The sequence below is a fragment of the Vulpes lagopus genome, chromosome 19 (assembly GCF_018345385.1).
Source record: "Vulpes lagopus strain Blue_001 chromosome 19, ASM1834538v1, whole genome shotgun sequence".
Classification (NCBI taxonomy): domain Eukaryota; kingdom Metazoa; phylum Chordata; class Mammalia; order Carnivora; family Canidae; genus Vulpes; species Vulpes lagopus.
The window spans coordinates 28,737,011-28,764,697 of NC_054842.1; the positions used below are offsets into that span (position 1 = coordinate 28,737,011).

At 39.9% G+C, this 27,687-nt stretch overlaps 2 protein-coding genes across 7 annotated transcripts in view; one reads left to right on the forward strand and one right to left on the reverse strand.

Annotated features, from left to right (window-relative positions):
* Window positions 1–27,519, reverse strand: LOC121479019 (translation initiation factor IF-2-like). The gene is made up of 6 exons (XM_041734537.1): window positions 27,226–27,519; window positions 26,151–27,165; window positions 25,804–25,893; window positions 3,300–3,361; window positions 2,447–2,519; window positions 1–1,563 (listed from the first exon to the last, which is right to left on the reverse strand). Exons 1-6 carry the CDS (start codon window positions 27,517–27,519, stop codon window positions 1,499–1,501), a joined length of 1,599 nt encoding a protein of 532 aa, XP_041590471.1. The 3' UTR covers window positions 1–1,498.
* The window catches only part of ATP2C1 (ATPase secretory pathway Ca2+ transporting 1), a 171,828-nt gene that overhangs the window by 8,597 nt on the left and 135,544 nt on the right, over window positions 1–27,687 (forward strand). For 2 of the 6 annotated variants that reach the window (XM_041734122.1, XM_041734121.1), the window contains exons 1-2: window positions 26,945–27,086; window positions 27,369–27,551. The exons of 3 other annotated variants lie outside the window; for them this stretch is intronic. Coding sequence is in view for 1 of the 3 variants with exons in the window: in XM_041734121.1 (XP_041590055.1) it covers window positions 27,546–27,551 (6 nt within the window). In the remaining 2 variants the exon portion in view is untranslated. Of the gene's footprint in view, window positions 1–26,944; window positions 27,087–27,368; window positions 27,552–27,687 lie in introns of those variants that run through there. One more of the 6 variants, XM_041734123.1, reaches the window with a different exon arrangement.

Sequence of the window (27,687 nt, forward strand, 5' to 3'; positions counted from 1 at the left end):
CTGGTGAGAGCCCGCTTCCTGGTTGCAGATTGCTGACTTCTCAGTTCCATCCTCATGTGGCAGAAGGAGACAAGGGAGCGAACTCTTCAGGATCTCATTTTCGAGGGCATGAATCCCATTCATGAGGGCTCCATCCTCATGACCTAATCACATCCCAAAGACCCCCTCTTAATATCATCACACTGGGGCGTAGGAAGTCAACATATGAATTTGGTGGCAGGGGGAGGGGGGGACAGAAACATTCAGTCTGCAGCACTCCATAACCTGCAAGATGCCTGAGAATTGTAACTGATGGCTTGCATGAAGACGAATGGCTTTCTAGTCATTAGCACTCACTCTCCTATTCTTCTCCTCCCCAGAACTTGTCTTCTCTGTCTGAGCAAATGGCACCACCACCATCCATCTATCATTCAGGCAGAGACCTAGGAGTCATCTTTGGCATTTTCGGCTCCCTCAGTCAATACCTAATTTATTGCCAAGTTCTTTTGATTCTATCCCTAAACATCCTTTGAATCAATCTGTCGTCTTCTCTCTCACCATCTTAGCCCAGAGGCCATCATGACCTCTTGTCTGAAATGCTGTAACAGCCTTCTTCTTGGTCTTCCTCTAACCACTGCTGTCCTGTCTAAGCAGTTCTTCCAACTACAGTCAGAGAGGTCTCCTGGAGACACAAACCTGACAGGAAATTCCCCAGCCCCACGCTTACAGTCTTTCATTGGCTTCTACTTGCTTGTAGGATAAAGACAAAGTTGCCCAATGTGGAGGGCCTGATGTGGTCTGGCCCTGATCCTCTCCTGCTGCATGCTTATCTTGCCTCCCTTTGCTCTCTGCACCCCATCTACAGTACCCTTCTTCCTCTTCTCCCTGTTCCCCTGCCACTCCCAGCCAGGGTCTTTGTTCCAATTGTGCCCTTCACTGTCCTCCCTTAGTTAGTATTTACTCTTCTTTCAGATCTTAACTCAATCTTAAGTCCCTTAGGGCAATCTTTTCTGACTTTCCCAACTTGGTCCTGGGGGGCTGTTTGATCCCCCGTATATCCTGGATGACTAGCAAAGTCCCTGTTAGATGGAAGGCACTGTGAATATAAGCCTGTAGAACTGGTTCATGGGATGGGGGCATGGTCAGTAGTGGTGAAGGGATTAGGAGGATGATAAATGTTATCCTGACACAGAAGTGCTTGAAGGAATCTTGGATGTTAGCTTTTGAGAGGAAGAAATTTAAGACATAGTTGGTTTTTGTATGTATTTGTTTCTTATGTGTTTCACTAGACCCATAGGATTAATTTGTAGATGAAAGTGGAGGTGCATTTGAGATGTTCCAGAGGAAACAGCCAAACTAATGGAAAAAATTTTCAGAGAAAGGTTGTGATACAATCCTAAGGATGAACTTTCTAAAAAATGAAAGGTAGAGGAATGGGCCACCTTTTGCAGAACACATCTCCTTGGGGGATATTGTAGTGATGCTTTCTACATCATGAAAGAAAAGATTAAGTATCTTATCAGATCTCTTCCAGTCCCAAGATTCTAGTGCAACGAGCAATAGAAAGGTGGACAATTCGGAAACCTAAGGAACAAAGAGAGGGTACAGGTATATCAGTTAAAATTCATTTGTTTTATTTGGTTAACGGTAAATACTCCACAATCTGTGCATGTTTCTCTGGAATCTGAGGCCAAAGAAGACAGAATCAAATGTCTTTGGAAATTCAGGTAGGATGTAATACTCTTTCAAAGAAAGGAACTATGACTACACCTAGAAAAACACCTCTGGTGAAAATCTTATGCACCAGTGACTAGATTTTCTGAGCCTGAGTGACCAATGAAGTGCTTGTACCCATCGTTTTATGGGTTTTAAAACCCCTTCCAGCATAAGGATAAATAACTAAGTATACTTTGAAGTTGCTGATGAATAGGAGCACTGAGAAATTTCAGGTTATTGTGTTGCATTTTAACCACTGTTTTGTTTTGTTTTGTTTTGTTTTCCTTTTCCTTAATATCAAGCCCCTTTTATCTTCCACTCCCTTTTCCTGAATTTAATACTGACAAGTTCATGCTTATTATGGTCCCTTCTAAGGGTGTTCCCTCCTTTGTGTCCATATTATCATAGGTCATCTATCACTTTTATAAAATGTTAGACATGTCTGCGAGATACCTGGACCCTGTGTTGACTTTTGAGCTATTTCTAATCCTGTTATCTGTTCCCACACTTTCCTAATCTACTGTAAAGATGCCCCTGAAACACAGGACCCAGTAAATGGATAAACACCAAACCTTTGTCTTTGAAATATGCACATTAACTCAAAGTAAAACCCTTTTCTGTGCACTACAATGTAGTGCAATGTGTAGGAATGCACATTCCTAGATTTGCCATCCTATTCTACTTCTCAGTTTGTCTGCAACATTTTATTTGCTAACTTTTGTTCAGAATGGAAGATGACGTATTTTCTCACCTCGTACGACAGTTCCATGCTTTAACAGAAAAAGAAATGAACTTCCCACGTATGTTGTACTGTTTGTAATTTGCTGTGAAGAGAGCATAAAAAAAAAATGCTAGAATTAGTTATTTCCTGCTCATCCTAAAGGCAGCATATTAGTAAGGCTATTTGAAGATGTTCAACTTTGATTATGTACTCAAGAATAAGGAATTTTACATTTTTATTAAGTGCCTAATATGTGCCAGGAACTTGGCAAGTTTCTTTACATACATTGTCATTTAATATTCATAGTAACTTTACAAAATCAATGGTATTATCCCTTAACTTTATGGATGAGAGAACTGAGGTTTAAGGAAGTGAGATAACTTGGAACACACTCATAAGTGAGAGCAGTTAAAAGATTTTAGCTCCTGGTTTGCTTGTCTGTCTGACGCTAGATCCTGATTCACTACCTTACAGTGAGATACTTCCCCCAGATGGGTCCCTTTCTCCTCTTCCTTCCCTCGCTCTTCCCTTTCTTCCTTCTTTCTTTGATATTAGATTTTATTTCATTTACTGAGGATATAGAGGCTAAAAATAAAACCATTGTAACTATTCTGCAGGGAAGACAACTTAAATCCTCTTAGGTAGAGATCCATGTTTTTGAGAGGTATTAAAAAACAAAATTCAACTGAGTAAATTTTAAAGACTTTATTGGCTTTATTCATTAATTCATGAATTGGGCAATATCCCATCTAGCAGATAAAAGCTCTGCAGAGCTGTACAAAATGAAAAAGCAGAGGAACTTATGCTGGTAAAAAGTGGATTGTTTGTGACAAGATCATTTTGGTTTAGGGGACAGTAGGGGCCTATCAGGCATATTACCTACCTCATTAGTGCTGACCAGATGATTCCAGATTGACTGATTTAAGATTCCATTCCTGGGAGATGCTGAAAGTGTAATTAAGTTGGCTATTAAGTCTCAGTTTGGTGGGAAGCCTCGGTGGCTCCAGTGGTTTAGCGTTGCCTTCAGCCCAGGGTGTGATCCTGGAGACCTGGGATCGAGTCCCACATCAGGCATCCTGCATGGAGCCTGCTTCTCCCTCTGCCTCTCTCTGTCTCTCTCTATGTCTCTCATGAATAAATAAACAAAATATTAAAAAAAAAAGGTTTCAGTTTGGTGACATGGGCTTAGCATAAGTGATCCCATTTGGGTACTGTTGTCTCTTTCTTAATGATTCCCCACCTTCGGCAAGACTTTCAACCTAACTAGAGATGTGATCCAAACAAAAGGCATTAGTGCCACTCCTACTTACTTTTCTGAGGTTCTTGCAATTTTTGTTCATCTTCTTTGTGGTATTTACAGTTCGTGGTATCTTTCTGCTGAATCCCTGTGGTATTCACAGGTCATGACTTCAGGTTCACATTTCTAAGCTGGGAATTCTCTTTGTTCCTTTTCTGATGTTCAAGTCTTAGGGAAATCATTTGCTTGTTGGCTAGTGGCTGGGAACAGGCACTAAAAGCTTTGGAGGGAATACAGTACACCAAGAAGGCCACTGTGATTATTATAAGCAGGAGAATTCTCAGTGTCTGGAATTCACCTTGGAGCCATGTTTCCCCAAGACTCAAACCAATAAAAATCACATAAGTTGAAGAAAGACCCCATTGAAGGAGTCTCTTCTCTTCTCTTTTTTTTCCTTTCTTTCTTTTTTTTCTTTTCTTTTCTTTTCTTTCTTTCTCTCTTTCTCTCTTTCTTTCTTTCTTTCTTTCTTTCTTTCTTTCTTTTTCTTTCTTCTTTCTTTCTTTCTTTTGAAGATTTTATTTATTCATTCATGAGAGACACACAGAGAGAGGCAGAGACACAGGCAGAGGGAGAAGCAGGCTCCATGCAGGGAGCCCGACGTGGGACTCAATCCTGGGACCTGGGATCAAGCCCAGAGCCGAAGGCAGACACTCAATCACTGGGCCACCTAGATGTCCTGAAGGAGTCACTTTCTTAAACCAAGTGGCTTCTTCAGTGATCTTATGTAGATGAGTTCCATCTTCCCCTGAAATGTTAATCTGAGTGTTCCAGCTGGTGTTTGCCACACACATCTACTTGCTCAGCTAAAATATAATCAAAGGCTATTCTATTATCAAGAACTACCTCGGTCAGAGAGTTTAAGAATTTTTTGTTGGACAGCTATTGCTTTAGCAAGACATTCTGCCATATCTCCAAGAATTAAGGAGAGGTTCCTGATCATAGTCTCATTGGCACTTATTCCTAGCCAGGGGAACAGTGATCTACCAAAGGAAGCTGATTTTGAATCATGAATGCTTCCTAGTCATTTCCATTTGAGTCTGTGACCCATGACTGGAAAAGTGACAGTCATGGAGGCCCATAAAATTTAAAGGTCTGTAGGCCACACAGGCAATCTTACTCTGGTTGCCCCTTTCTTTTAGAGATCCTGGATGCAAGTTCCCAAGTTTGGGATTGTTAACCAGAGACAGGGAAATGGACATGACAGAGAGGGGGCTGAGTTTGTTCCATAGAAACTGAGGTATTGGAAATTAGGGAGAAATTTATGATGGGCAGAACTACAGGGTGACCAACATCAGGATAAATACAATAGTCATTCGTAGCTTGGATTACTCCCCTTTGCAATGGCCTGAGATACGTGAACAATGGCATTATCTTTCCAGGTCAGAGCAAAAGGTGGACAAAACAATCACAAAGGACTTCCTGGTGCAAAAAATAGGAAAAGGATGGTCAGAGAGGGAGGGAGGAATGGAAGGAAATTTTTTTGATCCTCTTGATCCCATGTCTTGTAAAGAAGCAGGTTAATTAGGAGATGTGGTTCCCAAAGTTCAAATCCCTGAAGTTTGACTGCCAATCTGGCTAGTGAGGACTTTAATATACTTCCTTCCAAGGAGATTCACGGATAGTCTTTGTTCTTAGTAATTCTGATTCAGAAAAATGGGAGAAAATTGAAAAAATCAGTTTGGAGAATCATAGCTTGATATTTGAGGAAACTAGAATTCAGGATCCAGTCCAGTTTGTAGGTATATGATAAAACTTTAAAGACAATTAACCGGATTAGGGTCTAATACCCCAGAGGTACAAGCATAATTTTTCTCTCTGCAATCACCCTCATTAAAAAAAATTATTCATTTGAGGGAGAGTGTGGGAAGGAAAGGCAGAGGAAGAGGGAGACAGAGAATCTCAAGTAGACTTCCCACTGAGCAAAAGTCCAATGAGAGGCTTGATCCCACAATCCCAAGATCACAACCTGAGCTGAAATCAAGAGTTGGACACTCAACCAACTGAGCCACCCAGGTGCTCCTGCAATCACTCTCATTTTTTACAAAAATGACCATAATAAGACTAATCTGTTTACACTAAATTTGGTCTGATTATTTACATAAATGCAGCAGGAATAGCAATGGATTGTATATGCTCTTTTAAAGCATGTTCTGAAAAAAAAAAAAAAAAGCATGTTCTGTTGGAATTTCACATAAGAACTCTCCAATTAAACTCTTAAAACCTCTTGAGGCCAAGAAGCCAAACCACAGATCCTCCATCAGATGTTACTGGCAGTATCTATAGTTTGGGTGAATTCTTCTCTCCTCAAGGTCCCCAAAATATCCTCAGGTTCCTGGACCTGCCAGGACCTTCCCTACTCATCTGGTAAAGCTGAATTGTTTCTAGAGTTATATTTCTAGTTTTCCAAAATTTGCCAAGACAAGGATAGTTGCTTTTAATTCCTCAAAGAACTAGGTTGTAGCCTAAATGTAGCCAAATGATATCAATGGCTAAACCATTCATCCAACTACATTATCTTCAGTTTGCTCCTTTATATCAGGGAGATCTTCAACTTAGATGAAAATCAAAAAGATTCTTACGTTCTGGATTTAGAACCTTGTTTTGGAATGCTTTAATAAATCCTTTCACAAAGACTTCAGAAAGTTTTATTTCCCTTTGGGTACATTTAGCTTAGAAAAGGCATTTAAAAAGTTCTATCAGACTCTGAATATCAGCTTCCAATTTGGCCAATTTCTGACCACAGAGAAACTGAAAAAAATCCTTTCAGATATCTTCTCAGTTTTCAGCTGGGGCAAAGAGTTAATATTCCTGAGATTATCGAACAACCCCTTTGTGTATGCAAGAGGCATCCTCAAAGAAGATACAGAAGATATTATCCTGGCAAGGTCCAAAGCCACTCCCAAAGACAGCCAAAAGAAAGAAAGACTTAGATCATTTCCCTGAGGGCTGGCAGCAGTTTGGTAGGACCCTAGCCACGAATGGACTTTAACCCACATTTCTGTCTAGCCATATCTTTTTCTTTTTTTAAAGATTTTATTTATTTATTCATGAGAGACACAGAGAAAGAGAGAGAGAGAGGCAGAGACACAGACAGAGGGAGAAGCAGGCCCCATCAGGAAGCCCGATGTGGGACTCGATCCCGGGACTGCAGGATCACGCCCTGGGTGGAAGGCAGGTGCTAAACCTCTGAGCCACCTAGGGATCCCCTGTCTAGCCATATCTAACCACAAATACAGTATAACCCACATTCCTGTTTGGCTGTATTTTGGGGTCCTTGACCTGACAGTTACCAAGTGAAGCTCTCAGGACACAGAACAAGACAAATAAGGAGATAAGGGCTGTCCCTGAGAGAGATGAGATTAATAAACAATGACTCTGGATTTGGAAAGGAAGGGATAACATGAAACTTTATTTTCATCCTTCCAGCAGGCATTATAGACAGAGATTTGGGAGAGCTGACCCTGGTAAGAATTCTCACCCTTTGCTGGTTTCTGCCAACTTTTACCAGGATCCCATTTGTAGGTTCCAGTATTTACCAGAATTTGGTAAGGTTTTCCATCAGTTTTTAGTTTCCCTTGGCTGTTTAAGAGGAGCTTGTAAATTATAAACTGTAAACTATAAATTATAGCAGTTTACCAGAAAATCCCTCAGAGTCCTGTCAACCCTGGAAGAGCCGATATGGGGGTCCACCTTCAAAGGTAGATATGGGGGCATCTGTAAGACCACTGCTTTGGGAGACTTTTGTTAACAGTCTTATAGTCTCTTCAGAGTGCTAAGACAATTCAGACAGATGATTACTAGAAAGAATACTCAAAGGAGGATGGATGGAGCAATAGGAGTTATGTCAGTCTTAAAGTCTTTTGTTTTGGGTGTCTCTTATATCTTTATTTTACATTAGCCTTTTGCAAACATATCTTTCAGTGAAGCTACTTTGGAATTTTGAAGCATTTTGGAGGCTTCTGCATGCCAATTAAAATAGGTATTCAATTCTGTTTATTTGATTTAGGAACCCTTGTTTTCAAGTACACTTCTTAAATGAACAATCTCATCTAATTGGTATAGTTCTCAGAATGGCCATTATAATTCTAGGTTGTTTTTAGTAAGACTTTGCTATTTTTGTAGATATCTACAGTTTCCAGGACTACAGTTCTTAGGCATAAAATAAGCAGGTGTGCTAGAAGATGGCACACTGAATTCTTTGGGAATTAAGGATCTATTTCTTTCTTTCTTTCTTTTTAAAAATATTTTATTTATTTATTCATGAGAAACACACACACACACACACACAGAGAGAGAGAGAGAGAGAGAGAGAGAGGCAGAGACATAGGCAGAGGGAGAAGCAGGCTCCCTGCAGGGACCGTAATGTGGGACTCAATCCCAGATCCCAGGATCACACCCAGAGCCGAAGGTAGATGCTCAATCGCTGAGCATCCAGGCATCCCAAGCCACCCAGGCATTCCAAGATCCATCTCTTTATCCACACTTTGGGTCTCTGGGAACCAAATTAATACCTAAGAGAAATGTGATGCTAGGTTGGGGAAGGTAATGGTGTTTTACATTGTACTTTATTACACAGAAATTTTCTTAAAGTTGACAGGTGACCTAGTGTCAGTCTAACTCTTCCATGACCAATTTATCCTAATTCAGGAGTCTCAGAGTTAAGTGGTGAGCATGCAAAAAGCTTTTAAGTGCTTGACTCATGCCTACCAACTTTGTGGCTTTTGGCTTTTGATATTGTCTTTAGCAATGGCCTTTACCTACACAAAACAATCATATTAACACACCAAAGTAACAAAAGAGATGTTACTGTGGACTGGCCAATAAAAGGCCTTGTGTGTACCCCCAGCAATTCCCAAAACAGAACTGGGGACTGGGGAAAAGATGGAACCAGCATACCCCAACAAATGGGACTGTGGACTGGGATTCAAATCAAATGAGGAACTGTGGACAAACAAAGGGCTAAAGACTTGAGTTCTAAGTAGAATATTCTTCCAGCTTAAACTGACCTGCTAAGCCCTGGACTGGGAATTGTGGATTGAATCAAGAGCTAAGAACTGACATTCTATTAGAGCTTTCTGTCTGTCTAAACGGACTTGCTGATCTAGAATAGAAAGCCAATTAGATATGGAGCTCAATACAAAGACAGCAGGAGTTCACTGGGGAGCCTGGGTGGATCACTTGGTTGAGCATCCTAAATTGGGCTCTGCACTCAGCAGGGAGTCTGCTTGTCCCTCTCTCTCCCCCTCCATCCCCTCCTCCTTACTGCTCATGCTCTCTCTCAAATAAATAAAAATAATCTTAAAAAAACAAAAGACAAAGACAGCAGAGATCAGAATGGAGAAGAATTTATCCACAGCCTTCAGAAATGGTGAGAAAGAGAACTTGAAGGGTTTGTGGATACCAGTGCTCATGTTTCTTGCTGTTCCAGAAATCCATCAGAAATTTCCTTTGGATCCCACTGCTGCCAACAAATTTGTTGAAAAACTAAATTCAACTGAGTAAATTTTAAAGACCTTACTGGCTTTATTCAACAATTCACAAATTGGGCAGCATCCTAACTAGATCTGAGAAGATATATAAAATGAAAGGCTTTTACAGGAACAAGGGAAAGAGATAAGGAAGTTGTATTAGTAAAAAAGCAGACTGGTTGTAGCAAGTTTATCTTCCTTCAGGGGATGGCAGGGGTCTATCAGGCAGATTACTTCACTAGTGCTGACCAGGTGATTCCAGATGACTAAGATGCCATTCCTGGGAGATGCTAAAACTGTAATTAAATTGGGTAGTATGTCTCAGTTTGGTGGCATGGCACTTAGCATAAATGACTCCATTTTGGGCCTGCTGTCCCTTTTTTAACAGAGGTTTGAAAGTCATTCAATTTGGGGGAACTTCTAAGAAAAATAATATAAAATTATAAGTGTTAAATTAGAGACAAGTTGACTATTAGAATAGAATAAGAAATCACAACAAATTACAAATTTGGGTGCTAAATTTGAGATCACAAAATCTGGAAAAATAAGTGTTTTGAACAACTAACTAGTGTACCCTAAGATGTTTTGTTCCTACATTTTTGGGTTTCAGATTCTTTAACAATCACTCCACATTCTTTAAGGAGATAATAAAAAAATCTGGATACTCTAACATAGTTAATTTATATTTGTTTTTTTTTTTTTTATAACAGTATATGAAAGTTCCATAGTCTAGCTTCTGGCTCTCTATCTCCACTCACATACTTCAGGTGCTAGGCACCAGTGGATGCATTTATATATATAAAGATTTCAGGCCTTGTAATTTATTTATTTATTTAAAATATTTTATTTATTTATTTATTCATGAGACACACACACACACACACACACACACACACACACACACACAGAGGCAGAAACATAGGCAGAGGGAGAAGCAAGCTCCATGCAGGGAGCCTGATGTGAGACTCGATCCTGGGACTCCAGGATCACGCCCTGGGCTGAAGGCAGGTGCTAAACCACTGAGCCACCCAGGGATCCCAGGCCTTGTAATTTAGAATAGTAGGGAATGAAATATTCATGGATGTCTTTTCCCTACCAGGACAGCCAGCAATAACTTAATCGCACACAAATAGGACTACAAACCCTATTTGTGTACCTCACTAAATCCAAATGAAATCTAAACATATCTCCATCTCAACTTCTTGTAAGCCAAATCCAAAATTTTGCCCTTGGGTGCTCCAATGCTACTTGATAGGAAAAGTGTGAAGGAGGAAAGGTCAGCAAAAAGAGTAACTCTGAAATTAATTGCAGCAAAAATATCCTTTGCAAATTTTATCAAACCATAAGACTATGAGAACATTGCTAGAGTCTCTTCAAGGACCTTCAAAGGGGCCTCTGTAAGTGAATGGCCCTGAAACTTAAGTTGCCTAGGTTTCTGAGAAAATCCAGCTCTAGAGGAATGGTATAACACAAAAATGGTATTTATACCATACTTAATACACAAGAGTCCATGCTATAGGGTGGCTTCAAAAGTAAAGTAATGTTGTATGTGGTCCTATTCTGAACAGCTTGAGGTCCCAACTCCACCAAATAAGATAGAGGATGTTCGGTGATAGAGGATGTTCTTTCAGTGTATTTTGCTCTGTAGTAGATAGCACTATGAAGATGGAGATGTTCTAATACTGCTAAATCTCAAAGGTCCCCTACCCATACCCCCATTTATATTTGCAAAGGACTTATTATTTGTAATGGAATAATTTCCAAATACAACAGACCTTAAAATTCCTATATTGGTGTAATCAATATTAAACACATCATTTACTATCCTTCCAAGCAGGGCAGTTAATACACATAGAGCAAATGCATGTTATTGCTGTTAAAGACTACACAGTAGAAAGATTATAGCACTAAAGAAAGTCTTTAAGAATTCATTAAGATGTAATCAAGCTATTACAAACTCATCTGTTATTTGCAATTATAACGTAGTTACTGTAACTTATCTCTGGATAAAATCACCTCTATGTTGGATTTCTTTGCTATATTTTGCTCCTTGGTGATGTATTCAAATGCCCAGTTTTCTCATGTATATCCTCCTCTTTTTTTTTTTTTTTTAAAGATTAATTTATTATTTTGGGAGAGAGAGAGAGAGAGAGAGAAAGAGAGTGTGAGCAGGGGGATGGGCAGAGGGAGAGAGAGAATCTCAAGCAGACTGTATGCTCAGTGCAGAACCCAACACAGGGCTCGATCTCACAACCCTGAGATCATGATCTGAGCTGAAATCAAGAGTTGGACACTTAACGGGGGACTGCACCACCCAGGCGTCCCTATCTGCTTAGTAGAAACTCCTGACTCATCTTACTTTCCTTCCTTTGTTCTACAATTAACTGCCTTTAATATAAGCAGTACTTATAATTGTGTCCTATACCATTACCTCTATTATAATATTTACCTCTAAACTAGGCTATAGCCTATAAGTACATCTCAAGATAAATAAAGAATATAACAGAAGTATTTTGGTCTATAGGAGTGCATAGTTTGTAATCAAAGTGTTTACACTTACTGAATAGTGTAAAATCCTATTTCATTAGTCTTAAATATGATCCTTTTGCTCTATCCCCAACATACAATTTCTATATAATGTACTTTAGAAAAAATGTTATAGCCTCAGAAATGTTATACAGCTTTTTTAAAAATATGTTTTGTTTTTAAAGGCTGAGACTATTTCTCTAAGGAATACACTGTTTCAATAGAATGGCATTTTCTATTTAATGAAGCTTCCCCTCATTCTTTCATCTAACAAGGCTGCTAAAGCTTGATATACCTGGTCAAAGATGCATTGTTCCAAAGGTCCTGACCTGAAATAAGAAAACAAAGACTGACTTAGAGCTGCAAACACAACTATAGCTCCATTGTCCGTGCATTGCCCCTCTAATTTTTGTTTTCCTCCATACCAAACTGTGGCTATGCTAACGTGAAGCTCAGGGTTATGTAAGAGGGGAAAAATGTGATCTCTTTATGGTCTTGATGTCATTTCCCCTGGTCATGTAAAATAACTCGTTTTAGGCCAACAGGTATCTACTCAAAGAAAGTCAAAGTCCTATAACTTTAAGAATGTTATTTTAAGAATTTAATTCATTTTTTGAGAAATGCTGGAAAAGGTTTAAAATACTGATATACATCCTGACACTATTTTTCAGAGTTGAGGACTACTGGCATGATCAAAATATTTTTAGATGAAAAAAAAATATTTTTAGATGAAAGTTCTAAGTTTCCTGTAGATCAGTGCTCAAATTTTAGCATTGCAATCACCCGAAGGACTAGTTAAAATGATAGAATGCAGGGCCCTACCCCCAGAGTTGCTAATTCAGTAGGTCTGCAGTTGTGCCACAGAATTTGTACTTCTAAAAAGTTCCTGGGTGGTACTTTTGAGAACCATCAATGCAATCGATGTAGATCACTTGGTGATGCATATTTTCAAAAATCAAAGCTGACAGGGTTTGTACCTTCTCAAGCATGTATGCCATTTGGAAGATGGAGAGCCATTGCCAAAGCCAGGGGGATAGTGATGATGATTTAAATCTTCGTAGATTCTTAACTGGCCATTTTCACCATAGCTGCCCTATGCCTAGTAGCATTATATAATCCTTAGTAATGCAAGAAGTCCTTGAACAGCGTCTTGCTCTAAGTGTTGTGAGATCATTGAGTGAGATGGTCAAGAAACAATTCTTGAGACATTTTATGGTACAACTTAGTTTATTTAAGTAGCACAGGGACAGGAAGAGCTGCACTTTTGCTGTATGAAGCTGGTGGTTTTATGCTCAGTGCTCATGGGGGAGGGGATGTGCAGGGAATATTAGATTATGAATGTTTTCTTCAAATTTCTACTCATCGAACTACTTTCTCAAGATTTCTCTGGTGCTTATCATTCAGCATGGTATTAACTATCAGTGAGATGTACAGGCAGTCATGAGACCCTTTAAATATGTAGTAAATAGTACATATTTGATCCTTATCGAAATTATGCAGGCTATAAGTCAGCTTTCTGGGCTAAAGGTGAACATTTTCCTGCTTCTATTCCTCATCATAAAAGTAATCTAAAATATGTTTTTATCTTTTTAATTCCTTCCTTCATAGCTGTTTACTGATTGAAGTGATGCAGCAACTGAGAATTGTAATTTTTTTTTTTAAGATTTTATTTATTTATTTATGAGAGACACAGAGAAAGAGAGAGAGAGAGAGGCAGAAACATAGGCAGAGGGAGAAGCAGGCTCTATGCAGGGAGCCTAATGTGGGACTCCATCTCTGGGACCCCAGGATCACGCCGTGGGCCAAAGGCAGGTGCTAAACCGCTGAGTCACGCAGGGATCCCCGAGAATTGTAATTCTTGATTTAAATAATGGAATGTAGAAAAGGTGTAATTGTATGTCCTTCATACTATCCAAAACCATTATGAAATCTTAACACTTAAAACAAAATCTCTCAATTATTCCTTGCCCCTAGTCTGGTTTATATATAAATATAACTATAAGATCAGAAGAAAGAAAACTTTACCACTTCGAATGATAAAATCACTATTCCTATACTGTTCAGTGGCTTTTAGATCCTTACATGCGTTTAATATGTATTCTGTTGATTTTTCAATAAAGCATATTAATGAACATATCTCAATTACCTATTGAATAATCTCTCTAAATGCCTGATTGTAATTATTTACTCTTAGGATTACACTTCCATTTTAGCAGTAATTTCAACTCTGAAAAGATAAACCCAAGGGATTCTAAAATAGTTTCTGCTTGGAGCATGATTTCCCCAGTGTCCGAAGGTTAAATAAGAACAAGTGAATAGATGTAGACAATGGCCAAGAATGTCATAAAATCAAGTCCTTATTAATTAATACATTCTTGAATGCCATCAAATGAGCTATGGGGCAGATATTCTAGGCTTAAGAGTTAATGCCCATCAAGGTATCAGAGTGCCCCATTGAGTTGAAAGATGCAAGAATTCGGGATCCCTGGGTGGCGCAGCGGTTTGGTGCCTGCCTTTGGCCCAGGGCGTGATCCTGGAGACCCGGGATCGAATCCCACATCGGGCTCTCGGTGCATGGAGCCTGCTTCTCCCTCTGCCTGTGTCTCTGCCTCTCTCTCTCTCTCTCTCTGTGACTATCATAAATAAATAAAAAAAAAAAAAAAAAGAAAGATGCAAGAATTCAACAAAACAAAATGACAATTTGTAAAAGGTAATTCAATAAACAGGGCAGCTTCTCACATATTCTCTAATGGGTCACTGAGATAGCTTTAAGGAACTGGGAGCTAAGAGGATATTGGATTCCCGGCTTTGACGCTGAATAGTGAGAAATTCTTGTTCAGAGTTTCACCTGTGTGAGTTGCAGCCTTGTCAGCTATAAAAAGCAATTAGGAAGATCTACTCTGCTTACCTCACAAGGTTGTGAGGATTAAATTTAATTATGTACATGGAAGTGTTATGTCAAGTGAAAAGCCCTAAACAAATGTGTTTTGCTGACTGTTCAGTGAAAATTGATTCGAATTTCCTTAAAAGTAATACAAATTCTTTAATCAAGTATGCAATCTTTATCTTTCCAAGTGCTTTTTCAGAGTCAAAATGAGCAATTTAATCGTTTAAATTAGGGAAGAATATATTTAGTTTTTTCCCTAATGTCATAGCTTTTTAACTGCCCTAAGTTAGAAAATAGAAACAAGTTGATGTGCAAGCTTCAAAATAATAAATATTTTTGTCAAGTTTGTTGGAAAAAAATGACTTTGCTAAACTTAATTTTATTTTAGCAATTTCACAGTAGAATCACTAAGTAGTCATTACCTGAGTAATTAAACAAGAAAAAATAATTAAACTAGAAAAAATCTGGTCTAGGACATACAACTATGTAAGAAAATAAAAATTCTAAAATCGAACTAGTTTTCAAGAATAATGTGCAGAATCACATAATTTAAAAAAACTCCTGATTAGTAATTAAGTACAATTTTTCAAAGGAGTTTCTGAAATTAATAGCCAATTCTTTACTCTCTATGCTAATATGGAAATCACCTAATTTAAAAAACAGACAATATTCCCTTGTTCAGTTTCCCTGACATCTTATTCTGTAACTTCCCATTGATTAACATTGCCTTTAATATTTAGAGTACATTATTTAACATATTGCCTTTTTTTTTTTAACATATTGCCTTTAATATTTAGAGTACATTATTTAACATTTTATAATTTGCATTGTCATAGTATTTTGAATTCTCTCATCTTGTCTAGGAGCAGCCGAATCATCAACCAACTAATACATTAACCTATTTATCTAAAGCAAACTATTTTTTCTCATTTAAACTTTATCAATTAGGATGCTCCCAGCTATAAGCAACAGAAAATATAATTTGTTTAGTATTTCATATTAAAGGAAGTCCTGAAAAAAAAAAAAAAAAAAGGAAGTCCTGTGGTAGGACAGGACTTGGTTGATTTGTTAGCTTAATTGTGTATTAAAGGACTTGACTTCCTCTGATCACTACTTTGCCATCCTTGGTGTTGGCTTTTCTTAAGAGGGGTTGGTGGAGTAATAAGGTGGCTGCAGCACTTCTAAACACTTAAAATTATGGGGAAGACTTGTTAAACCACAGATTGCTGAGTCCAACCACCCAGAATTTCTGACTCAGTAGGTCTGAGTGGGTTCTGAGAATTTACATTGCTAATGAGTTCCCAAGTGATGCTGATGCTGCTGGTAGTGGGGGCCATACTTTGAGAAACACTAATATAGACTAATGATCCTGGAGGGGAATGGATGTTTGAGGATCACTGGTAACAATCATTACAAGATGTACTTTATCATTTGGAATATAACAGAGAGTTCCTTTTGCTCTCCTCATAGGGCCTGATGCCATTTCTAGTTTGTCAGCTTATTGTTCAATAATCTAGAGAGGGACACTGTTTGCTTTGAATGCTAATATTCCTATGATTGAGGTAGTAGTTTCTTAGAAAATAGTTTTGCATTCAATTGTTTGAACTAGGGACTGCTTGGGCCAGTTCAAGCCTCTAATTTGCACTTCAATTTATTTGTTCCTGGCCTGTAGAAAGCCTTTTTTCTCTTTCTTTCCAAAATTCTCATTTTCTTAATCCTCCCAATATAGAATATTTGGCAATATTATGTTTATTTTTGGGGGGCAATATTATTTTTAATATCTTCTGAAATAGGGCTACATAAACATTGCCTTTTATAACCAAGGAGGTACCCTGAAGGTGTATATATACACACACATAATAATTGCATATATTATATATATATATAAAATGCTAATCTAATTTTCCATCTGATCGTTATTTGTAGTGATGGATTCTCTAACCTGAAGATTTAACAATTTGCTTATGTTGCAAGAACTCCTTCCTGCCAATTTGTAATTCTCCTCTATCATCTATCTTGCAAACCATCTTGCCAAATTGCAATTCTCCTTTCTGTTGGCTATTTTGTAAACCTGTCTCTTTGCTGGGAGTTCCCTATTTTGTGTAGTACGCTCGATAGGAATAGGGTCTTTGTGCATGACTGTCCAGGGCTAAGCTTCTGAATCCTCATAAAACCTTGAGCAATTTCTGTGCCGTTGATCTCCCTCTTTAATTTATTATCATAATGGCATTTTTGTGCCTTTTTTCTCATTTATTCTCACAACGGAAAGCACAGTGGAGAGAGATGATTTCTGCAGGAGGCCTGAAAGGACTTGGGACAAGTTCAGGCAAAGATGAAAGCTTTGCAAAAAAATATTTGACTTCTAGAAAATGGTGGGGTAGAAAACTTTTAAGAGTGAAATGTACCATTTTGGTAGTCTTTGGTACTCCTCAAAGCTCTCTCAAACCCCAGTGTGCAACACAGTCAACAGAGATTGAAAATGTTTCTGATGTGAAATTGAGGAAGGATTTGAATGGGAGGAGGCTAAGCTATTACTGCAAACACAGCAAGGGGCCGGTATATATAATGTGGAATCCGTCTGATAGTTTCAACTAATTTACGACACCAACCTATCTGTAAAACTCCCAAAATTAGGAGAAGATGCGGCCAGTGGCAACTTAATGTAGTTGGCTATACTAAGGCCTGTTGCTTATACCTAGTCTCCAAGCTGTGTTGTCTAAGCATTAAGAGTAGATTCCTGGATACCTAGGGTAATAACTGAAGACTGTGCAGGAAATTGTAGTGCTTTTGACTTTGCCAGGCATTGATATGCATGCCATCAAAACCCAAAGCAAAAGTTCAGTGAAATTTCCTTGTGCAAGGAAGCAGCCACATCAACATCCTTATCTTTTAATTTCAAATGGTTACTTGGGTTCAAAATCTGGGTGTGAAATTTCATCTTCGTTGAGCAGTACTCAATTTAATAGTTCATACAATGATTAGGACTTATTCTTGTTCAGACCAAGTTATCCTAGTCAACCCCTTTGTGGTTCAGATTTAAGTTCAATTTTAAACCTTGGAAAATCCCTTAATTCTTTGCTTTACAGGACAGTAGAAGCTCATGTTTTAGTTTGATCATAGGTAGCAAGCAGAGAAGTCAAAGATGGGGATTATGTTTACTCATGCAACAATAAATATGTATTCATGATGACCATTTTCCAGATTACTCATTTACTCAATAGGTCCTTATTAGATATATACTTACAGACAAATGTTTTTGGGCCAGAGATGCGTTATGCATTTGGAAACCAGACAGAATATCTTCTAAAAGGGTACATTTTATTTCAAGATAAATCTTGGGGGTATATGTAATATTAATATGGGATATTGCATGTCTATATTCTGTGGGAAAAATGAAGTCCAGAGATGACTTCTGGATATGGGACTCATACTCACTTTTTTCTTCCTTTTTCTTATCCTCACCTGTGCCCCCAATTACCCTCACCTCCAATCTAGAAGATTGATAGTACATACCAAAGATCACAATTATCACCAAAACCTCAGAATTTGTGAATGGGGAAACTGAGTCATATATAGATTTTTTTTTTTTAAAGATTTTATTTATTTATTCATGAGAGACACACAGAGAGAGGCAGAGACACAGGCAGAGGGAGAAGCAGGCTCCATGCAGGGAGCCCTTTGTGGAACTCGATCCCGGGACTCCAAGATCACCTCCTGAGCCCAACGAAGGCAGATGCTTAACCTCTGAGCCACCCGGGCGTCCCAGATTTTTTTTTTAATTAAAAAAAACACACTTTAAATTCTCTAGTTTCTTTTGCTCAGTTTCAGCAAGCATTTCATATTTAGAATGTTAGCAAGTGTAGAAGCTATGCAATTTTTTGGGCTGATAAAATATTTGTAAACTACTTGGGTATCTCTGTGCTAGTAAAGCCAACCAAAAACACGTAGCTCATTTTTGAGCTCATTTGATTTTTATTCTTGCTTCTTATTTTTACTCTTCCAGCACTGCTAAGATATAGAACCAAGCAGATGTACAGTAATTCTGGCAGGTGATTATTAGACACTTATTCCCTAAGACTCTTCTCACAGTAAGACTGTATTTCCCTAGACTTGACCCTTAGCATGTCTTTTCTCCCACAGGAAGAAAAATACTTCTGCTGTTGCTCTGTTTGAGGTTAGCTTGTAACAATAAAGCATTACATCTTTATAGGCTTTTTAACATATCTACCTTAAAAAATGACTTTTTTTTTTTTTCTAGCACTAGGTGAAATTCCTTAACTATAAACCTTTGGTACTTAAAAACAAGGTTAAAATAGCCTTTAAAATAAAACATTGAGGAAAGATTTAAAAATAACATTTCCCAGGTTAATTTTTTAAATCCTAAAGGCCACATATTTCTTTATCATCTAGGTTTATAAACATGTCAGCTATTGCGCAGCCCCGGTGGCCCAGCGGTTTAGCGCCACATTTGGTCCAGAGCGTGATCCTGGAGTCCTGGGATCGAGTCCCGCATCGGGCTTCCTGAGTGGAGCCTGCTTCTCCCTCTGCCTGTGTCTCTGCCTCTCTCTCTCTCTGTGTCTTTCATGAATAAATAAATAAAATCTTAAAAAAAATGACAGCTATCACCTTTTAAATCAAAAACAAGATGTCTTACATCCTTTGTGTAACAAGGTGCAGTATAAATAGAACACTATGGCAGTCCTTCCACAGTCTTTTCCCTATTTGTATATTTCCACCAAGCAGAGAGCCTGACAAATTTCCCCTTTATTGCTCATATGTATCAGACAATTAAATAATTTTGCAGGTTAAAAGTATTCAGACCAAACGAGTGGGGTTATTAGAATGATTCATAAAGAAGAAATCAGAAGACACTTGAACATAATACGTTTCATTGGCCATTAATCTCATTCTAGGGGATCCCTGATGTGCAAGCTTCAAAATAATAAATATTTTTGTCAAGTTTGTTGGAAAAAAATGACTTTGCTAAACTTAATTTTATTTTAGCAATTTCACAGTAGAATCACTAAGTAGTCATTACCTGAGTAATTAAACAAGAAAAAATAATTAAACTAGAAAAAATCTGGTCTAGGACATACAACTATGTAAGAAAATAAAAATTCTAAAATCGAACTAGTTTTCAAGAATAATGTGCAGAATCACATAATTTAAAAAAACTCCTGATTAGTAATTAAGTACAATTTTTCAAAGGAGTTTCTGAAATTAATAGCCAATTCTTTACTCTCTATGCTAATATGGAAATCACCTAATTTAAAAAACAGACAATATTCCCTTGTTCAGTTTCCCTGACATCTTATTCTGTAACTTCCCATTGATTAACATTGCCTTTAATATTTAGAGTACATTATTTAACATATTGCCTTTTTTTTTAACATATTGCCTTTAATATTTAGAGTACATTATTTAACATTTTATAATTTGCATTGTCATAGTATTTTGAATTCTCTCATCTTGTCTAGGAGCAGCCGAATCATCAACCAACTAATACATTAACCTATTTATCTAAAGCAAACTATTTTTTCTCATTTAAACTTTATCAATTAGGATGCTCCCAGCTATAAGCAACAGAAAATATAATTTGTTTAGTATTTCATATTAAAGGAAGTCCTGAAAAAAAAAAAAAAAGGAAGTCCTGTGGTAGGACAGGACTTGGTTGATTTGTTAGCTTAATTGTGTATTAAAGGACTTGACTTCCTCTGATCACTACTTTGCCATCCTTGGTGTTGGCTTTTCTTAAGAGGGGTTGGTGGAGTAATAAGGTGGCTGCAGCACTTCTAAACACTTAAAATTATGGGGAAGACTTGTTAAACCACAGATTGCTGAGTCCAACCACCCAGAATTTCTGACTCAGTAGGTCTGAGTGGGTTCTGAGAATTTACATTGCTAATGAGTTCCCAAGTGATGCTGATGCTGCTGGTAGTGGGGGCCATACTTTGAGAAACACTAATATAGACTAATGATCCTGGAGGGGAATGGATGTTTGAGGATCACTGGTAACAATCATTACAAGATGTACTTTATCATTTGGAATATAACAGAGAGTTCCTTTTGCTCTCCTCATAGGGCCTGATGCCATTTCTAGTTTGTCAGCTTATTGTTCAATAATCTAGAGAGGGACACTGTTTGCTTTGAATGCTAATATTCCTATGATTGAGGTAGTAGTTTCTTAGAAAATAGTTTTGCATTCAATTGTTTGAACTAGGGACTGCTTGGGCCAGTTCAAGCCTCTAATTTGCACTTCAATTTATTTGTTCCTGGCCTGTAGAAAGCCTTTTTTCTCTTTCTTTCCAAAATTCTCATTTTCTTAATCCTCCCAATATAGAATATTTGGCAATATTATGTTTATTTTTGGGGGGCAATATTATTTTTAATATCTTCTGAAATAGGGCTACATAAACATTGCCTTTTATAACCAAGGAGGTACCCTGAAGGTGTATATATACACACACATAATAATTGCATATATTATATATATATATAAAATGCTAATCTAATTTTCCATCTGATCGTTATTTGTAGTGATGGATTCTCTAACCTGAAGATTTAACAATTTGCTTATGTTGCAAGAACTCCTTCCTGCCAATTTGTAATTCTCCTCTATCATCTATCTTGCAAACCATCTTGCCAAATTGCAATTCTCCTTTCTGTTGGCTATTTTGTAAACCTGTCTCTTTGCTGGGAGTTCCCTATTTTGTGTAGTACGCTCGATAGGAATAGGGTCTTTGTGCATGACTGTCCAGGGCTAAGCTTCTGAATCCTCATAAAACCTTGAGCAATTTCTGTGCCGTTGATCTCCCTCTTTAATTTATTATCATAATGGCATTTTTGTGCCTTTTTTCTCATTTATTCTCACAACGGAAAGCACAGTGGAGAGAGATGATTTCTGCAGGAGGCCTGAAAGGACTTGGGACAAGTTCAGGCAAAGATGAAAGCTTTGCAAAAAAATATTTGACTTCTAGAAAATGGTGGGGTAGAAAACTTTTAAGAGTGAAATGTACCATTTTGGTAGTCTTTGGTACTCCTCAAAGCTCTCTCAAACCCCAGTGTGCAACACAGTCAACAGAGATTGAAAATGTTTCTGATGTGAAATTGAGGAAGGATTTGAATGGGAGGAGGCTAAGCTATTACTGCAAACACAGCAAGGGGCCGGTATATATAATGTGGAATCCGTCTGATAGTTTCAACTAATTTACGACACCAACCTATCTGTAAAACTCCCAAAATTAGGAGAAGATGCGGCCAGTGGCAACTTAATGTAGTTGGCTATACTAAGGCCTGTTGCTTATACCTAGTCTCCAAGCTGTGTTGTCTAAGCATTAAGAGTAGATTCCTGGATACCTAGGGTAATAACTGAAGACTGTGCAGGAAATTGTAGTGCTTTTGACTTTGCCAGGCATTGATATGCATGCCATCAAAACCCAAAGCAAAAGTTCAGTGAAATTTCCTTGTGCAAGGAAGCAGCCACATCAACATCCTTATCTTTTAATTTCAAATGGTTACTTGGGTTCAAAATCTGGGTGTGAAATTTCATCTTCGTTGAGCAGTACTCAATTTAATAGTTCATACAATGATTAGGACTTATTCTTGTTCAGACCAAGTTATCCTAGTCAACCCCTTTGTGGTTCAGATTTAAGTTCAATTTTAAACCTTGGAAAATCCCTTAATTCTTTGCTTTACAGGACAGTAGAAGCTCATGTTTTAGTTTGATCATAGGTAGCAAGCAGAGAAGTCAAAGATGGGGATTATGTTTACTCATGCAACAATAAATATGTATTCATGATGACCATTTTCCAGATTACTCATTTACTCAATAGGTCCTTATTAGATATATACTTACAGACAAATGTTTTTGGGCCAGAGATGCGTTATGCATTTGGAAACCAGACAGAATATCTTCTAAAAGGGTACATTTTATTTCAAGATAAATCTTGGGGGTATATGTAATATTAATATGGGATATTGCATGTCTATATTCTGTGGGAAAAATGAAGTCCAGAGATGACTTCTGGATATGGGACTCATACTCACTTTTTTCTTCCTTTTTCTTATCCTCACCTGTGCCCCCAATTACCCTCACCTCCAATCTAGAAGATTGATAGTACATACCAAAGATCACAATTATCACCAAAACCTCAGAATTTGTGAATGGGGAAACTGAGTCATATATAGATTTTTTTTTTTTTAAAGATTTTATTTATTTATTCATGAGAGACACACAGAGAGAGGCAGAGACACAGGCAGAGGGAGAAGCAGGCTCCATGCAGGGAGCCCTTTGTGGAACTCGATCCCGGGACTCCAAGATCACCTCCTGAGCCCAACGAAGGCAGATGCTTAACCTCTGAGCCACCCGGGCGTCCCAGATTTTTTTTTTAATTAAAAAAAACACACTTTAAATTCTCTAGTTTCTTTTGCTCAGTTTCAGCAAGCATTTCATATTTAGAATGTTAGCAAGTGTAGAAGCTATGCAATTTTTTGGGCTGATAAAATATTTGTAAACTACTTGGGTATCTCTGTGCTAGTAAAGCCAACCAAAAACACGTAGCTCATTTTTGAGCTCATTTGATTTTTATTCTTGCTTCTTATTTTTACTCTTCCAGCACTGCTAAGATATAGAACCAAGCAGATGTACAGTAATTCTGGCAGGTGATTATTAGACACTTATTCCCTAAGACTCTTCTCACAGTAAGACTGTATTTCCCTAGACTTGACCCTTAGCATGTCTTTTCTCCCACAGGAAGAAAAATACTTCTGCTGTTGCTCTGTTTGAGGTTAGCTTGTAACAATAAAGCATTACATCTTTATAGGCTTTTTAACATATCTACCTTAAAAAATGACTTTTTTTTTTTTTTTTCTAGCACTAGGTGAAATTCCTTAACTATAAACCTTTGGTACTTAAAAACAAGGTTAAAATAGCCTTTAAAATAAAACATTGAGGAAAGATTTAAAAATAACATTTCCCAGGTTAATTTTTTAAATCCTAAAGGCCACATATTTCTTTATCATCTAGGTTTATAAACATGTCAGCTATTGCGCAGCCCCGGTGGCCCAGCGGTTTAGCGCCACATTTGGTCCAGAGCGTGATCCTGGAGTCCTGGGATCGAGTCCCGCATCGGGCTTCCTGAGTGGAGCCTGCTTCTCCCTCTGCCTGTGTCTCTGCCTCTCTCTCTCTCTGTGTCTTTCATGAATAAATAAATAAAATCTTAAAAAAAATGTCAGCTATCACATTTTATATCAAAAACAAGATGCCTTACATCCTTTGTGTAACAAGGTGCAGTATAAATAGAACACTATGGCAGTCCTTCCTCAGTCTTCCCTATTTGTAGTATTTCCACCAAGCAGAGAGGCCTGACAAATTCCCCTTTATTGCTCATATGTATCAGACACATTTAATTAATTTTGCAGGTTAAATATTCAGAACCAAACGAGTGGGTTTTTAGAATGATTCATAAAGAAGAAAACAGAAGGAACTTGAACATAATACGTTTCATTGCCATTAATCTCATTCTAGGGGGATCCCTGGGTGGCGCAGCAGTTTGGCGCCTGCTTTTGGCCCAGGGCGCGATCCTGGAAACCCGGGATCGAATCCGACGTCGGGCTCCCGGTGCATGGAGCCTGCTTCTCCCTCTGCCTGTGTCTCTGCCTCTCTCTCTCTCTCTGTATAACTATCATAAATAAATAATAAAAAAAAATTGTTTAAAAAAAAAATCTCATTCTAGGTAGCTGATAGTCCATGCTTTCACTTGTTTGATCTTATACTTTTATAGTGCCTATAAAATACAACCTGTCTTTATCAAATCCTCACAATCTTTTGAGAAAAAGGATACTTATCTATGCTTACATCTGTATCTAAAATATAATATATATATGTACATTATGTATAAGTGAATGTATATACACATATATATGTATATGTACATAAGGCAGCGTACATATATTTTAACCCCGTTCCCCCAAGATGAGGAGGTGGAGATTGCTACACAAAAGTCTCATGGCAGGTTAGCTGATCAGATGACAAAACCGAGAGAAAGACAACGATTTCTTTTTTCTTTCTTTTTTGGGGACAAGGATTTCTGAAGCTCACAGTTCAAGCACTCCCCACTGCTCTGGCTTGAATAGTGTTAATAAATGCTATCTTTCACTTACATAGGAAGTCAAAGTCGGTGCTACTGATGTTGGCTAGCTTGGGTGGAAGAGGTGTTCAGACACAGAACAGAGGATCACTCTGTGGAGATGTGCTGATGAGGGTGAAGGATCAGGGGAGTGGTTGAACCAGCAGCTATCCTTTAAGGCTTTTGCTGCTCCCAAGCCCAGGAATTTGTGAGACGACCGATGGTGGATTAGGAATGCAGGCAGTATGTAATAATTCTTCTGGACAAAGCTGGTTTTATCCAGTTTCTTTTTTGCCTTAGTAATAGGAACAATGGCTTTCACAATTTAGGCAAGCAAAAAGTAAAATTCCAGTGTAAGCTACTTTAGGTGTAAACCATGGGGTGAGATACATCTTTGGGAGAAGGGGGTGGAGTTAATTATGAATTCAGTGTTAATGCTGGGGCATTGCAGTGCACAACCCATAATTCTGAAGTTACCTCAGATAAAATCTCTGAGCTAATTAAAGCAATCCAGTATCAGATTCTGTACAGGGAAATTACTCTCTATTTTGTAAGATCATAGGTTAGTCTCAAATAATGTCTACATTTGCATCTTCTACTTTAGATGCTTATGTTTTTAATAGGATGCTGTGGCGTCAAGGTCCAAAAGGATAGTAACTAATAGTCATTAAAGATTAATCACAACACTGAGCAAGAGATAGCACGTTCATTGCATTACAAATGATGCTTATAACACCACTGGGTAGGCAAAAATCTCTAAGCATGTAAGCCAGAAGCGTCGTGGATAGGAACTCGGGACATTAGAAACTAGTTTTATATTTATGGCTTGGGAATTTTAAAGTGACTTCGTCGAATAAAACCTTAACGTTTCTTCATTGAGAAGTGCATCTAGAAAGCTGTCCAGAACTTTTGACCCTAGACAATTTGGGATTAAATGGGGAACACAGGTAACCCGGTTCGGTTGTTTATTTTGACGTCGAACATGTGGTCAGAGAACATGTTACAGGATCTGAGATAAGGGGCAAGTTTTTTTGTTTGTTTTTTTTGTTTTAATGAGAAAAAGTGTTAATGGAGAAAAATACCTCTAGCACACAAGGGAGGACTTCTGCCGTCGGGTTCTTGGTGGCGGAAGCGGTCGAACTCGGCAGGTGTAGCCCTGCCCTCTAGCGGATCTGGGTGTGAGAGGACTTCGTTTCAGTCTGTTTCTGGTTTACCAAGGCTTATTTATTAACATCAACTGTCCATATAAAAAAAAAAAATTACTTATGGCGGGGGGAGAGGGGGGTTGTCTGGGCCAAGATGCTGAGCAAGTGAAAGATTCAAGCGGCCAAAGACACAGCCAGTGGCCGAAGGTGATTCACCTTCTCCGGCTTCCACGTGTGGACGCTCAGTTAGCTGCTGGGTGTTCCAACCTTTCGGGTCCACACACCTGAAAAGGCGGAGCCCCTCCCCCGAGCTCTGCAGCTGAAGCTCGCTGTCTCCGCACACACGGGCCCTGGAGCAGATGGATCCCTTGGCCGCACACAACTTCGGGAAGTCGCCCCGCGACGACCCGCGCCCGCGGTCGGAGCCAAGCGGCCGTCCCGGGGCCTGCGAGGGCGGGTGGCAAGTCCCACGGAGGACCGCAGTCGCTCTGCGTTCGCCCCTTCCCGCGGAGGTCCTCGCGCCGCCCGCCGAGATTGTGACGGCCATCCCGACGTGGGCAGGGGGCTCCCCAGGTCGCCCCTCGAACACCTGCGGGCGCGGAGCACGCGCGGGCCTGCCCGCTCGGCCCGACCCCGCGGCGGCCTCTCGACAATGCGCGGCCGGGCCTCCGCCCCTCGCGCCCAGTGCGTGCGTGGAAACGGGCGGGCACCGGAGGTCGGCGAGGAGCCTCCACAGGGCAGGTAGGGCCGGGGAGCGCCTCGCGCCCGGCGCGCCCTCCCGCGGGACCGCTCCGCACCCGCAACCAACCACGCTTTCGCGGCGGGCGGCGGGCGGCGGGCGGCAGGCGGCTCGGCGGCAGCTTCACTTCCGCCGTCTGCGCCTGTGCGTGACAGTGCGCGTGCGCGCGCTCCTCTCGCGGCGGAAGTAGTAGCGACAAAGCTCGGTCCGCGGCGGGCCCGGGAGTGCGGAGCGTGCTGGGGCGGGGGGCGGCGGGGAGGGGCCGAGCGCAGGAGGCGGAGGCGGGAGCAGAGCCGCGCGGCCGCGCCGAAGCGGCCGGGCCGACCGTGACGGGTCCCCTCACCTCCTGTCCTTTCCCCTCCCCGGCCGCCCTCAGGGCGCTCCCTCCGCACGCCGGGAGCAGGCTCCCGCTTGGCGCCGCCGCTCGGCGGGCCACTCCTTTTCGCCCCAAGCGTGCGGGGCGCTCCCGCGAGCCTCGCGGGTGAGTCCCCCCATCCCCGCCCCCATCCCCGCAGCCCGGAGGACCGGGTTCTGGGGCTTCGGGAGGGCACCAGTATCACCTAGTGCCCCTCATTTCCAGAAACTTCCAGGTCCTGAGGGAGGGAGCGTCCGGGGGATACCCCGGCCCGCGGGTGTCTCTCGGGCGCCGCCCCGCCGGCTGGAGCTGGGGGCGTCGCGGGGGGCTGAGGCGGGGGGGGCGGGGCGGAGGCTCCCTCCTCTGCGCGTCTCCCGTCAGCGCCGCTTCTCCCGGTTTCTCTTGCAGATGCTGCTGCTAGGGGTGGTGGGAGCAGCCGTGGGACGTGTGGCCGGGAGAGGGGGTGACAGCCTGGGATTCCGGGGGCTTCTCTTCCTTGTCCTCCTCTCCTCTCTATTCCCAGTGTGGCCGCGGCTGACACTAAAGACTTTGTAGCCATCAACCCAAGTGCAGTTTCGATGGAAAATGAAGGTAAAGGCCCCTGGCAGACGGATTGCAACGCGGAGTTGAGGGTGTGGTGGTTTGCTTTTAAGTTGCCTTTCTTTTTTTCCACCTTTTTATTTTCCTGTTTTTTTTTTTTTTTTTCCCCATTTGTGAAGTATCCAAG

What these genes read in the sequence shown, in the direction of transcription:
- LOC121479019 (XM_041734537.1), bottom strand. Translation starts at nt 27,519, where the DNA reads ATGGCTACAAAGTCTTTAGTGTCAGCCGCGGCCACACTGGGAATAGAG. An exon ending in AGAGACACCCGCGGGCCGGG is followed by an intron (nt 27,166 to 27,225) that starts GTATCCCCCGGA and finishes GAGGGGCACTAG; the next exon opens with GTGATACTGGTGCCCTCCCG. An exon ending in TCCTCCCTTGTGTGCTAGAG is followed by an intron (nt 3,362 to 25,803) that starts GTATTTTTCTCC and finishes TTACACTTTCAG; the next exon opens with CATCTCCCAGGAATGGAATC.